This window comes from Phacochoerus africanus, chromosome 6 (assembly GCF_016906955.1).
Source record: "Phacochoerus africanus isolate WHEZ1 chromosome 6, ROS_Pafr_v1, whole genome shotgun sequence".
Classification (NCBI taxonomy): Eukaryota; Metazoa; Chordata; class Mammalia; order Artiodactyla; family Suidae; genus Phacochoerus; species Phacochoerus africanus.
The window spans coordinates 123,251,033-123,266,030 of NC_062549.1; the positions used below are offsets into that span (position 1 = coordinate 123,251,033).

General features: G+C 39.8%; 1 protein-coding gene across 3 annotated transcripts in view; it reads right to left on the reverse strand.

Annotated features, from left to right (window-relative positions):
• The window catches only part of ABCD3 (ATP binding cassette subfamily D member 3), an 81,267-nt gene that overhangs the window by 41,614 nt on the left and 24,655 nt on the right, over positions 1–14,998 (reverse strand). For all 3 annotated transcript variants that reach the window (XM_047785257.1, XM_047785258.1, XM_047785259.1), the window contains exons 2-4: positions 14,122–14,158; positions 7,201–7,299; positions 2,825–2,913 (exon numbers count right to left, since the gene is read on the reverse strand). In XM_047785257.1, coding sequence (XP_047641213.1) covers positions 2,825–2,913; positions 7,201–7,299; positions 14,122–14,158 — 225 coding nt within the window. The remainder of the gene's footprint in view (positions 1–2,824; positions 2,914–7,200; positions 7,300–14,121; positions 14,159–14,998) is intronic.

Below are 14,998 nucleotides of genomic sequence, written 5' to 3' on the forward strand. Positions count from 1 at the left end.
GAGGAAGAACTTTTTGAAAAACACAAAAAAATTTTCTCAGAATGAAGAGTTTCTAGATTGAAAAGAACCAACTTGGTTCCTAGTACAACCACCACAAATGAAAAAAAAAAAAAAAATTCACACCAACATTCAATGAAATTCCTAAACACCATCAATACATCATCAATAGAGAAATAACAAAAGCTTCCTTAGTGGGTAAAAACAGGTGGTGGCTAAGGCAGGGCAATTAGCACAGGAATGTACCTCAGCACCCAAGGCAGAAGCCAGAACAGTGGGGTTTTTCTGGGTTGTTTGTTTTTTGCCTTTTCTAGGGCCTCACCTGCAACACCTAGAGGTTCCCAGGCTAGGGGTCTAATCAGAGCTGTAGCTGCTGGCCTAGACTACAGCTCGTGGCAACACCGGATCCTTAATCCCACTGATCGAGGCCAGGGATCGAACCCGCAACCTCGTACTTCCTAGTTAGATTCATTAACCACTGAGCCAGGATGGCAACTCCAGACCAATGGTTTTTAACCTTGCCGAGCATTAGAATCGCCAGGGGGAGGGGCTTCAGCCAGACTCTCTCTGGGGCGGGCCCAGGCATTCTCAAAATCCCCCACATGGTTCCAGTGATCCTCCAGCCAAGGCTGAGAACCCCTGAGCTCTTTAGAAGATAAGGATGATGCTTCCCAAGTTCTAACAGAAAGTGATTTCCAACTTGGAATGTGCATAAATACAGCTAAATTACCGATCAAGTGAGTACAAGACTTTATCAGATGTACAAGTTCTCAAAATTTTACTTCCTTTGTACCCTTTTCTCAGAAAAAGACTGCACCTGCCAAACAGAAAAGTAAACTGAGGAAGAAGAAAACAAAAGATCCAAAAAGCAGGAGTTACGTAACGCAGGAGAGAAAGATGGAAAAAAATCCCAAGATGATGATAAAAGTAAATTCAAACATGACTGCTATTTAGTGGAGCTAAAGTGCAATCAATCCTAATGAGAGCAGGAAGACAAAAAAACCAACAAGAGGTATGGGGCGGGGTGGTGATAAAGATAGAAATGTTACCTGCATGTTTGACATATTATAATACTGAGATTTCATAGTGTTGTCAATAAGCCTGAGCTGAATTAGTAGGAGGCGGGCAAAAAAATAAAGCACACAAAAACTTGTAATTTATAATGCTGGGAAAAACAAAAAGATGTATATAAAAGAAACTACCGGAGTTCCCGTCGTGGCGCAGTGGTTAACGAATCCGACTAGGAACCACGAGGTTGTGGGTTGGATCCCTGGCCTTGCTCAGTGGGTTAAGGATCTGGCATTGCCGTGAGCTGTGTGTAGGTCGCAGCGAGGCTTGGATCCCAAGTTGCTGCGGCTGTGGCATAGGCTATAGCTCCAATTAGACCCCTAGTCTGGGAACCTCCATATGCCGAGGGGGAGGCCCTAGAAAAGGCAGAAAGACAAAAAAAAAAAGAAACTACCAAAGAAGAGCGTGTGGCTCAGCTGTAAACAAGAGTCGAAATCATACAAACAATAAATCCTGATTTAATAAAAAACTGCTATATAACATTGAAAGAATGAGCACAGGCATGGGTAGGAGTGTAAAAGAGCTAATGTTCATGTTGCAAAAGAAAAATAAATAGTGCGTGCTCTCTAAGACAAAAACCTAAAGACAATAACATCAGTATGTTACGATGAAATGCAGAGATTAAAAATACGACACAAAACTAAAAAGAGCAGAAAACTGGCTCCAGGAAAGGGACAGTTATGGGCGGGGGGATGGGGAATGGGGCACAAGCTACTGTTTTTGTGATTAAGTCCTGTAAGGCTGTTTGACATTGAACTGTGTTCATGTTTTACTTCTTAAGCTCTTCATATACCATGATTAAAATAAAACAGAATGGGACCGACCACAGGCGCCAGGGAGACCCGAGTTGAATATTAGAGTCTATACAATTTACACACATACTCAGTGGGAGGCATGTGGCTGGGGTTTTAATCCTCTGCAGATAACCTTCCTTCTCCCAGAGAGGAGAGGCAGGAAACATGCGCGTAAAGCAGCCTGCCTCTCCTACAGGTGCTCTAAGCTGCAAATCAAGGATATCAGAAAAAAACTTTCAAAATTTGGGAGCATTTAAAAAATTTCAGTATTGTCATTTGAAAAATTAGATTAAGTATTTTTTAAAAATTTTCTGATAAATGCTGCATCCCAAGGAAACAAAATTCCAAGAAAAAAACATTTACTGACATTCAAATTGGTATGAAGAATAAATCCTTTATTAACAGATAAATGTTAAAATTCCAACTGTTACTGTTATTTCTGTTTTTAAACTAAAATCATCAATTGCAGTGATTAACACTATAATATGTACAAAGACTACAATGCAAAAATATATAAAACACTGACATTGGAAACAGAAGAAAATGTCTAAGAATTTTTTTTTCTGTTAATAAACATTCTCAATGTGACTCCCTGTAATCCTTTCATATTGTCCTCAAATTATCTCATTAATTTCAGATACCCAACTCGGTGATTTTTCTAAGTTCCCACCGCAGCATTAATCATACTGTACATTAATTTTCTGTGTACTTGTTGCCCTTGCTAAGCCACTGGCTCTGCAGGGCTTGGTACAGTGTCTCTCCCGCCCACTCGTGGGTACACCCCCATCACTTTCTGTGGCACAAGGGAGACAGTCGATAAGTATCCACTGAGTAAAGGAACAAAGAAAGAACTCGCCGTACGTACGTAGACCTAATTTAGAATCCACTTCTTGCTCAAGATAATGCTTCTATGGGACACAAATCGGCATTTCACACACACAGGAGGAAGGTGAAGAGAAAAGTACCTTTCAATGAGTGTCCCATTTTGAATCATCCAAACGTCACAGTATGTTCGAGACACCAGCATAATAGCAATGAGTATCAAGTAGCCTGTCTAAAATAAACCAGGGATAGTAAATTAATTAACTGCACGTTAGAAGGTTAAAAGAGACAACTCTTGTGGTAAAGATTTTTGATTTCCAAATTCAAAGCTTTATTCTGGCTTTAATATAGCTGGATGACATTTACCTATAGGCAATTTTTCTTGTAAAAGAAATTTAAAACATAATGTAAGTAGAAAAGACCTTACAGATCGTTTAATCTAAATCTCTCATCCAGAATTCGAAAGTGAATCCCAGTTTTGCCTTCCTAAGCAGTCAATGACAGAAACTAGCACTATCACTTAGACTGCCTAAAATACAATGTATTGCGATTGTCCTGTATTTTTAATATACGAACTCTAATAAAGAAAAATGACAATAACTGCCAATATACAGTTAACAAATTTTGAAGCCTAAAATTTTGCTTAAGTAGAATAAATTTGCTTCGGTTTTTAAAAAAAATCTCTAACAGTGCCCCTGCCCTTGCAGGGCTCTCAATTTAGTCATTAAGGCAAGATTTACCCATAAAAAGTAAGAAAACAGACCAGTAAAGGTGAGTCTACTTGCATCACTTCAAGCAGTAAGTGGTGGGATGGGAAGTCTGAGGTAGCAAAAGAGGGTTATGACATTAGAAATACATCAAATAAACCCAGTAAAACAGAGGAGAGAATGCGGATGACAAATAAAAAAAAGACGAAAGAGTTAATGGAAAATAAAACACAGACTAGAACCATGTGAGTTACGGTGTTGCATATCCATCAGAGCTTATACAACTATTACAAGCTTCTAGATAGAACCAAATGTTGTTTAGAAGGCATTGCTCAAGCAATGCTGGGCGAGATGGATTCTGGACGGGGAGAGATGAGACGCTGAGTGGCTGGCGAGGAATCAACTGTCCCTGTGTGGGATGGGAATCTACCCTCCAACCTCCAACACACGCCCATTCAAAGCCGACCTTAAACTTTCTAAATTGGAAAACTATGACAGCAACATAGCAGCTTAAGTCAGAGAAGCACATTTGTAGCAGGAGGAATGTCTGCTGGAGAATGTGTTTGATTCCCAAGTTATGGAATTGAAGGGGAACTCATCCGTGACCCTTGTAATTTTTGCAAAATAAATCATCTTTTTAAAACAGGTAAAAGTACTGCCAATACAGCCCTTTAAGTGAAAGACAAGTCAGGGAGTCATAAACACAATGAATAAATGAATCCCTAAGAAAGAAGAGAATGTCAAAAAACGTCTCTGTGACTGAGCTGGGACAGCGGCTCCCCCAAAGCTGCGAGACTGGGCTAGTGAGGAAGGTACCAGCCTCCTATCTTATCCCCTCACCTCAAAGTTAGGTATGAAATGGACAACGGAAGCGTCTACTGATTTTAACAAATGCTACCTGTAGACGGCACTTTAACTGGTTCACATCTGTGGCTTAAGGGCTCCAGGGAGTGAGTAACACCCCCACAGGCCTGGTTAACTATTGGGAGTGGACCTACGCCCAGGTGGACATTAATCCCTGTGCCTCAGTTAACAGGAAGAAAAGGGCGAAGAAACTATGGGACTTTCGGGACATTTCCACCCCTAGGATCCTATTGGACAAGGACTGATACAGGTAACTGAGCAAGGCCAATGGGAGAAGATGACATCTCTCTGGACCCCACATTGGTACCCACCCCCAACTTTAAGGAATTAAAACCCCTAAAGGACAACAGAGACAGGGGGCTCTTCTTCCCCCTCCCAGCAGCCCTGGGAGCAATCTGCTTTCCTTTAATAAAAACTTTGCTTGCAAAAAAAAACCCAAAAAAAGCCCCCAAACAAAAACCTGTAATACTACGTTTGAGTTCAGACCTTAAACACAGTCTCAATCCTAAATTAATCAATCATCTGAGGAATAAAGGTAACATCAGACAAAGATAATCAGTTTTCTTTTATTTGATGTTCTTTAATTTTTTTCCTCAAGTAAGGATCAAGTTTACTTGTCTCACTTTAGCAAAATCTGCCAAATTTTGATTACTGATAGTCCTGAAATGCCTTTTTATGCAAAAGATGTCCTTAGATTCACCATAATTCCATTATTGGATTTGTAGAATAGGTCAGAAACTAAAGATCAGCCTGATTTAGGCAGTCCCTCCCTCCACCTTATGATATAGATGAACTTCCACTGACTCACGTGCAGCATTTTCACTTCTTTATTTTCATAAATCGATTAATCATCTGTGACTTCTATTGGAGTTTATCTCAATTTCTTGACCTGGGGCTAAGCTTGGATTTTTTTTTTCTCTAATATCCCTCCAAGATGGTTCATAAAATGGCTATGGCACAGATACACCTGTTCTCCCTATAAAGAATGGGAGGTTGGCCAAGTTAGGCCCGTCTATCTTCTCACTAACTCCCAGAGAGCTACACAGTGTGTCACATTCACCTTATACTCAGCAAACCCCTGCTAAAAGGTTAAGTGAACATTAAGCTGTTAACTGATAAGGGGCGGTAATTCACGAATCTCTGCAGAGGAGCCTGTATTTTAAATAAAGATTCTTCAAAGTCAGGAAGGTTGTAGAATAAGAAAACAATTAATTATGCCTAAAGTCATGGGCACCTCCCCAAAGATGACGAGGAGCACTAAGCTATTTTTCAAACATTTATTTTTGTTGGGGAGAGGGGGTGTCACAGACATGATGTCAGGAAAATATGAGAGCACAGGGCCTGGCTATAAAACAGCAAAGAATCTTTTAAGGAGATGATCCTGAAAGAAAGGGCTAAGTCAGGCTGTGACGTGCCCTATAGGAAAAGAGACGCCAAATGTCTTTATTAGGGTTTTAGAAAGACAACCAGTTAGAAAAGCAAAGGCTGCAAAAAGACCAATTAAGAGATTATAACGATCCAAGTAAGTAAGAACAGTAAAAATGAAAAGGAAGAGACCGATCTAAGAGAAACTCAAGGATGCTTGGGGGGGGAAAAAAAACATTTAAAATATAGGAGAGGAGGCAGATTTAAAAAGTGTCCGTGTGATCTCATTTGCATTAAAAACAGGTGCTCACACACAAGAAGACTATATACACTGAAATAATGATAGAAGTTCTGAGTGGGAGGCTATTAGGTACCAAGGGAAAAAATAAAACATCTAACTGCATTTTCTAATTCTTTTTTGAGAAACACACATTATCTCTATCTAATTAGGGAAAAAACCCCAATGCTATTATTTTCTGGAGTTTCCTAAGGACAGAATCCACCAGCCAGGCAGCTGAAGTGAGAAGGAGGGGCCCAGAGCGATGGAGGAACACGCCCCACCTTGAGAAGCACAGCGCTTTTGGAATGACTTACCCCTCCTTGCTGTCAACAGATTAGTAGCCTAATGCCTTTTAAAATTTGAACAATGGAAACAATTATGTTTGGAGGTCTTTTGTTTTTGTTTTTTAGGGGTTTTGTGGCTGTGCCTGCAGCATGTGGAAGTTCTCGAGCCAGGGACTGAACCTGTGCCACAGCAGTGACCCAAACTGCTACAGTGACGATGCCAGATCCTTACCTACTGTGCCAAAAGGGAACGCCAATTATGTTTTAAGGGGACAGATTTGGCAGCAAAGATTTTAAATGGAGAGTTTCTTTGAAATGAGACTAATTATAGGACGCTATAATACCTAGGAAAGAATATTTAGAAGGAAGAATTAGTAGATTATCAGTGAAAGGAGAAGGTAGGTAAAGGGAAGAGTCAAAGGTGACGATGTTTCTAGTTGTACAAAAAGAGAACACACAGGTGATTAAGACGAAGAACATGGTATTCTTTTAATCAGTAAAATACTTAATAAAAATGACAAAGAAAATCTTGATAAAAGGACAAAGGAAGAGATAAGAAAATGTTATTCTTACAACTAGCTCACTTCCTAAAAATACTTGAAGAATTCAAGTATCTTAAAAATACATTTTATCAAATACAAAGCAACCCTCAAGCATATTTCATATCAATGTGACTTGTTACATCTTAATGTAATAAAAACGTCTTTCTAAATTTAATCTTGTCTTCATTATAATGAAGCAATACACATTTAGAGCAGTTGTACTGAAGTACTCCAGTTTTCACAGAAAATAAAATAATATTTTATAAACAAGAGAAAATTATTTAAAAACTAACAATGAACAACCGGAATACCTGCGCGACAGGCAATGATTTAAAGACAAAAACTCAGTATACTGTCTTCATTCCTAACAGAGAAGACATTTGACCTGCAGTAGAACAAAGGCTTTATAATTTTATTTAATAACTTTATGCAAAATTATAGAGGTTCAGTTGAACATTTTAATTTCATAGGACTTACCTCTTTACAAAATGTTCTAGGAATCATGATTTTCAGAATCCGTGTGAGCCTTAAAAAAAACACCTTGTCCACCACGGCTCGCTCTTTTTTACCTTCTTTCTACATTAAAAAAAAAAAAAAAAAAGGCTTTTAAAATAGCTATAACAGATAAAGACCTGTTTTAAGTCAATATAAACAGCTATTAAGATAGATACTGCATTCAGAATTACCATCGTGGCGCAGTGGTTAACGAATCCAACTAGGAACCATGAGGTTGCGGGTTTGACCCCTGGCCTCGCTCAGTGGGTTAAGGATCCCGCATTGCTGTGAGCTGTGGTGCAGGTCACAGACACGGCTCAGATCTGGTGTTGCTGTGGCTCTGGCGTAGGCCAGCAGCTGCAGCTCCGATTAGACCCCTAGCCTGGGAACCTCCATATGCCACGGGTGTGGCCCTAGAAAAGGCAAAAAAAAAAAAAAAAAGATAGATACTGCCATCAAAGAGCACAGATCTGTACTGCTCTTCATCTTCAAACACGCTTTCAAGAAAAAAAGATGTTAGCAAAGCCTGAATAAGGAATTGAGAAGTTCTGAAGCTGCAGAGCTATCTGGGAGAATATCACTGCGAAAAGAAGAATCAGCAAGTGCCAAACAGCAAGGTGAAAGCCTCTTTAATGTGCTGGAAGAACAACAAACTGGACAAGCTGACTGGGGCTGTGAGCAAGAGGTAGGAGCAGAGGACGAGGTCAGAGGGACAGCTAAGAAATGGTCCAGTTCTTACTGACTATTCATTACCCACTTCCTGATTGACAGCAGAACTTTTTAAAAATCTTGAACAGGAACTTTTCTGCTATCAATTACAGGAAACTTTCGAATTCCTAGATTTATCACTTATCATTTCCACTATGCCATCCACCAAATCACTCCATCTTCCTTGTAAATTCAAAAGGAGCCCAGGTGCCCTCGCTCCTATGGTTCACGTTCTAACAGGGGAAACGCAGCTAAAAAGAAAACCATCAATTGTTACAGACAGACTAGGCAGGAACATGAGGAAAAGAATGATTCAGAAAAGTCTGACAAGAGAAAGTCCCTTTGGGGAGGTGACATTTAAGCTGAGGTGTAAATAAAGTGAAGTCACATGGTCACTGTGGGGGAGGAGGGCGGTAAAGCCCAGGGAACACCAAGCACAAAACCCAGCTCAGGAACAAACTGGGGTGCCCGGCGAAGAGCAGGAGGACAGCACTGCAGAGCAGAGGGACGGCGGGAGAGCCGGGGTGGGCAGAGCCCAGAGAGAACAGAGGCCCACGGCCGGTGGAGGACTGAGGGTCTACTCCAGCACACAGGGAACCCACCACTGATGAGCCAAGGCAGCGACTCCCTCAGACATCTCCTCGTTTTCGCCAGTCCCTGCGCACAGAGGCAGGGAACGATTGGCAGGGCTAAGGAAAGCGTGCCATGAAGTGGGTATGGTGGAGGTTATTTATTACTCTGGGGCTGGATGCAAGAACAGGCGGCAGAAACGTCTTGGGATGGGCGGGCTCTCCACATGAGCCCCATTCCCAACTTCATCCCTTCCCGCAACTCCCACAACCGCAGCTCACTTATTTATGAACTGCTGTGCTCTTGATAAACAAATAGCCACGGGAGAGTCAGTTCTGTCAGTGAGACAAGTGCTGGTGTAAATATGCTTTAATTAAACTAATACTTAACTTGGTAAGCCTTAAGTGGATAGTTTGTGTACTGAATTAGAATAATAATAAGCTACCATTCATATGTCAGACACTGTGCTAAAAGCTTTATATAATCCGAATAAATAGTCACTGTATACAGTACAGAAGAGTAGACCAAGAAACGAAGGTGCTGAGTGTACAGTTAGATCAGGGAGATTAAACTGGATTAGGAAGAATTGGATGAGAACCAGCCTACCTCGTAAGAGTTCACATCTTCCAAGCCTTATAAAGGTTGTAAACCTCATCCCACTGAGACATGGGCTCGGGCTGCTTCATTCACACATGTGTGCATTCATTCATTCAATCAATATTAACTTGGCCCAAGGCACTGTCCATAATCCACAAGACACACCAGAGGAAACCCTATTCACAGTCTAGTTACTCTATCAAGTCTAGACTCCTCAAGCCACATCTTACAATTTCAGCCTACATCTTCCATTCCCATTCCCCAAACTGAGAAGGTACAGAAAAAAAAGAAAAAAAAAAGGATAGAGGGCAATATATATCAAATTCGTTAAAAACAAAAAAACAAACAAAACAAAACACAAGTTAAACTTGTAGCCTCAAGTTTTTCCTCCTGTCACCGCCTCCCTACCTCTCCCCACCCCACCTGTGGTCCTTCTCCATTCCTGGGTTGCGCCTTGGCTAGAATAATTCCAAGGTGCAATGGCCATCTTCTGACTTCAACAGAGGACTACTGTTTCTAGCTGCCCTCAAGAAATGATCTAGGGCAAACGATGAGGAGGGTTTAAAAAAAAATTTATAAGAAAGTAACAGTGAAGCCACCTGGCATACAATTAGCAGTTTACCTGGTATATAATCCTTCCTCTTTTTCTTCCGTTCCTGTTGTCACTGCTCCTATTTCTTAAGCTGCCTGAAAGGTGACTTTCTTGTTTTCGTTACATTGGACTCCACCAAGAGAACTATATGCTTCCTAAAGTTAGGCAACACCAACACATGGACCAGAGGGTTGACTCAGAAGGGCCGAAGAACTACCAAGATGCTCTACCACTCCTGAAGCATAATAAAGTTCATACCTGAAATCAATCTAAATGCAAATACCTACAGAGACAGTACAATTCAAAAGCACTCCTGCCTCTTCTAAGAAATCATTTTAAGTTCACAACTGACTTTATCCACCTTTAAAAACTTCCTAGTAATGTTTTTAAAAATACAAAAAAAAAAAAAGAAACGCTTTAATGATAAAGATCTAACATGCAAATCACAGAAGAAGCAAACCACCCATTAGATAAAGATCATTTAGGAAGCAAGAGTAATAATTCAACCAGGAAAAAAAAAAGTACCTAACATTCAGGAGGCAATAAGGTTAAAGGGCAATGAGAAGTTCTGAATGATGTGTCAATCAACTTAGAAAGGTGACATGAACTTAGACGTTAAAATTGCCCCCAAAAGACAGATGTTTGAACTAGCAAATAAAAATGAAAGGCCATATGGTGCTGACAAAAGTGCAAGCATTTCTGTATACTTTTATAGAAAGTGTAAATCAACATAACTATTATGTCCCATTTATCAAAATGTAAAATGCACATTCTCCCTAAAATGTAAAAAATATCTAGCAAATTTACTTTTAGAAACGTATCCTAGACATATTCCTACACATATGCTTGAACACATAAATGTAAAAAACTTGCACATTGTTTTATAACACTATAAGATTAAAAACCTAAATGTATACACGCCACATAAATGATGGCAAATTTGTGCAGGGAAAATTCTACACAACTGTAGAAAAGGAAGCACCTCATACTGCTACAATAGAATACTATAAAGTGGTTGAACTAACTAGATCCATAGTTATCAGCACTGATGGATCAGAAAAAAAGACATGATGCTGAAAAAAACGCAGAATGATAACACGCAATGATTTGATTTATAAAATCTTTTTTTTTTGTCTTTTTGTCGTTGTTGTTGCTATTTCTTGGGCCGCTCCCGCGGCATATGGAGGTTCCCAGGCTAGGGGTTGAATCGGAGCTGTAGCCGCCGGCCTACGCCAGAGCCACAGCAACGCGGGATCCGAGCCGCGTCTGCAACCTACACCACAGCTCACGGCAACGCCGGATCGTTAACCCACTGAGCAAGGGCAGGGACCGAACCCGCAACCTCATGGTTCCTAGTCGGAGTCGTTAACCACTGCACCACGACGGGAACTCCTATAAAATCTTTTAATATGCAAAATAATTCTACTTATGTTGTTTCTGGAGATAAGTATACCATACGCACACCCCAAAAGTATAAAATACGCATGGGAATGCTGAACACCAAACCCAGCACAGGGTTACCTTTATACATTTTGAACTTCATACCCCGTGTATTACACCACAATTAAAAGAACATTATAAAAATCGAGTCAACTATCTCTTTATACTATGCTCTAAGTTTTTTCTCCTTAAATCTCATGTCTTACAAAAATTCTCACCCTAGCACATTCCATGAAAGACGATAAAAAATTTCAATTAAAAAAATTCCCTTTTTAATAGCTTCCCCTTATAAGGAATACATTTGCTATTGAAAAATTAGAAAATTCTGATGAGCAAAAATAAGGAGCCTATACCTACCATTCAGAGATGTCAACTGTTAACATTTGGCACATATCTTACCAAACTTCATTTTAGCACATCGGCGAATGCACTTCCTATAAATTTTACAAATGTTATCAGTGTGCACACTGTCTTAAACCTCTTTGCCAACCCCTGGATGTAAACTAAATTTATCTTGCTTACACTATACAACTAACAAACAAGTATATAAACAAGAATTACAAGGAGTTCCCGTCGTGGCTCAGTGGTTAACAAATCCGACTAGGAACCATGAGGTTGCGGGTTCGAACCCTGGCCTTGCTCAGTGGGTTAACGATCCGGTGTTGCCGTGAGCTGCGGTGTACATTGCAGACACAGCTGAGATTCCGTGTTGCTGTGGCTCTGGTGTAGGCCAGCGGCTACAGCTCCGATTTGACCCCTAGCCTGGGAACCTCCATATGCTGTGGGAGCGGCCCGAGAAACGGCAAAAAGACCAAAAAAAAAAGGAACTACGAAATGAATGAATGAAAACTGCTGTACTGAACAGTTTCAACGATGTCCTAGAACTTGCCACGGGTGATGGTAATACAACTAGGAGATATAACAAGATAAATAAGGTTTGATAGCTCAGGTACCACTTAAATATGAGCTTATGAAAATGGGAATTTTCCAGAAGACTGAAGATAAGCACATCCTGTCCCATTTTTCAAAGATGGAAACTAAAGAAGAGCAATTTTAATGTCAATCTCCAGGATATTCAGAGAATAGGTCTTGATTATTGACTGTTTAGGAAGACCTAAGCGATACTAATCCCTAGAAGCCAGCATGAGTTTACGACGAATAAGTCATGTCAAACTCTTCCAATTTCCTTCTTGGTTAAGGATATTGTATGAGTATAGGAGCTAACATATACAACGGAAGCTCCATGGAGGTGGGAACTTATTTTAATAACTGCTGTACACGCAGAACCAAGAACAATGCCAGGCATATATGAGAGGCTCAATCAATATGTGTTGAAAGGCTGACTTAATAAATGAATAAATTAATCAAGGAATTTGATGTTCCTTATAAAACTACTGTGGCCTTAATTCGATGCAGCTGATACAGTTACAGCCAAATAAGCCATAACCAAAAAAACAAAGATTAAGAGATGCCACAGAGGAATTTTTTTATCCTAACCTAGTCAATATTAACAGCAATTGTGAGGAAGACAGAGAAGGCAAATTAAATTTGTAGATAATATCTTCTACCTAACATATCAGATGGTAGAATTACATTCAAAATTACACTAATAGAATAGAATACTATACAAGCGACTAATAGTATAGACCCTGGAGGCTGACATTTACAGAGATAAATTAATGTTCATTTAAAACGACTAAGTTACCACATGACCTAGCAATTCTACCCCGACATATAAATCCAAGAGAAGTGAAAACATGTCCATACAAAAACCTGTACATCAATGTTCATAGCAGCATTATTCATAATGCCAAAAATGGTGAACCACCTAAATTTCCCTCGACTGATGGACAAATAGAAGTGGTATATCTATACAATGAAATACTATACGGCAATAAAAATTAATGAAATGTTGACACATGCAACAACACATATGAACCTTGAAAATGTCATGTTTAGTGAAAGAAGCCAGTCATAAAAGGCTACATATTACATGATTCTATTTATATGAAATGTCCAAAATAGGAAAATCATCAGCAACGGAAAACAGATCAGTGGTTACCAAGGGCAAGGAGAAGAGGGTAATGAGGAAATGACTGTTAATGGGCATGGTATTTCTTTCTAGGGAAATGAAAATTTCCTAAAATTAGACCGTGGTGATGGCTGTACAACTCCGTGAACATACTAAAACCACCGAATTGTACACTTAAATGGATGGATTTGATGGTATATGAATTACATCTCAATAAAACTGTTATTAAAAAAGAAAAAAGGAATCAATGGATGAATGTGGACGCAGGAGATCTGTCAAAAGAGGTGTTCATCAGAAATCTACCTGAGGGTTATAAGTGACCATAAGCTCCACTTAATGTGAACAAAGGTTACAGCTAAAGAGGTAAAGGCAATTTTAGGCTGAATTTTAGCAATATGGTGTTCATATCAGGAGATGTAATAGTGTTGATACATTCCAAGCTGGTCAGGCCACATCTGAGCAGCCAGGTTCTATTCCAACCATAATGTCTAGAGGAAATGACGAGTACAGAGCCAAAGGAATGCACACACTGAAGAACAATCAGAACCCTGTCACCTGAGAAGCACTGGAAGGAATGAAGATGGCTTAGCATGGGGAAAAAAAAAAAAGATTCAAAAAATACAACTATCTTCAAACAATATGAGGATCTATCAGAGAAAACAGTCAAGCTGTCCTGTGTTTCTACAAAACACAAAATAGAGGTAGAGGGGGAAGATTAATCATGGGCTAGAACTGATATATTTATGGCTATCTTTTAGGTAGGACTTTCCACCAAACGACCAGATTCAAATACTAGAAGTCACCTATCAAGAATTCCTATTTTAGAGAATTGCTGTAACATGCAGTGGATCAGAGATGATAAGTTCCCTTCTAATTCTAAAAACCCATGATTTTATCCTAATTCAAAAATATGTAATGAAACAAATGCATGAAGTCCCAAAGAGTAGATGATTTAAAATTTTACCTCATTGTTCTGTAACGGTGGCTTTCCACTTTTCTTACTGCAGAGAAAAAAAGAAAAAAGAGCAAGAGAGCTTAATTTGTAAACTGTTTCCATCATAAAAATTATTGCAAGACATCAAAAGAATATGCCAAATTTTCCAAATGAGTTTCTTCTTTTACATATCATACTGAGATAGAATATAGTCCATACAATAGTCCAGCTGCTTCTTATTAAATATAATTCACAGAAAGTCCTCAATTTTAACTACTATCATGTTATCAGCCATTATGCTGTAATTTTTTCACACACACACACACACATTTTACAAACTCTCCTATGGAGAGGTAGAGTCTATTTTTCCATCCTTGAATCAGAGCTTGGCCATGTGAACTGCTTTGGCCAACAGGACATCAGCAAGCTGACTCAAGCATGGGCTTGAAAAACTTCTATGCGTTGGGGCCTTCTCTCTTGCTGCTGGAAATCTTTGTCCCAGCCCTGTAAGTAATTCCAGGTGAGCTGCCTAAAAGATGAGAGACCAGGTGTAAAGGTTACAAATGAAAACACTGGCTTTGAAGAGTCAGTAGCAGGCCGGGGTTCACGCTACTCATGAGTTCATCCGGCACGTAAGCCCAGGTCCAGCTACCCTCCTGAACAATGGAATAACCAGCTCTGGGCTCTTTTTAGACACACTGCCCTCGCCCCCCATGCTTCCACGTAACATTGATCCCATTTTACATCTCTTGCTTAATGTATATTTCCTCCCAATAAATTAGTTTCATGAGATCAGGAGCCACTGCAGGCTGGCTTCTCTGTAACAGAGGTGAGGTAGTATTCGGAGTACAGAATGTTTGTAAGAGATCAGTGTCCGAAAGAACGGCGAAGGAGGAAACTTTGGGCA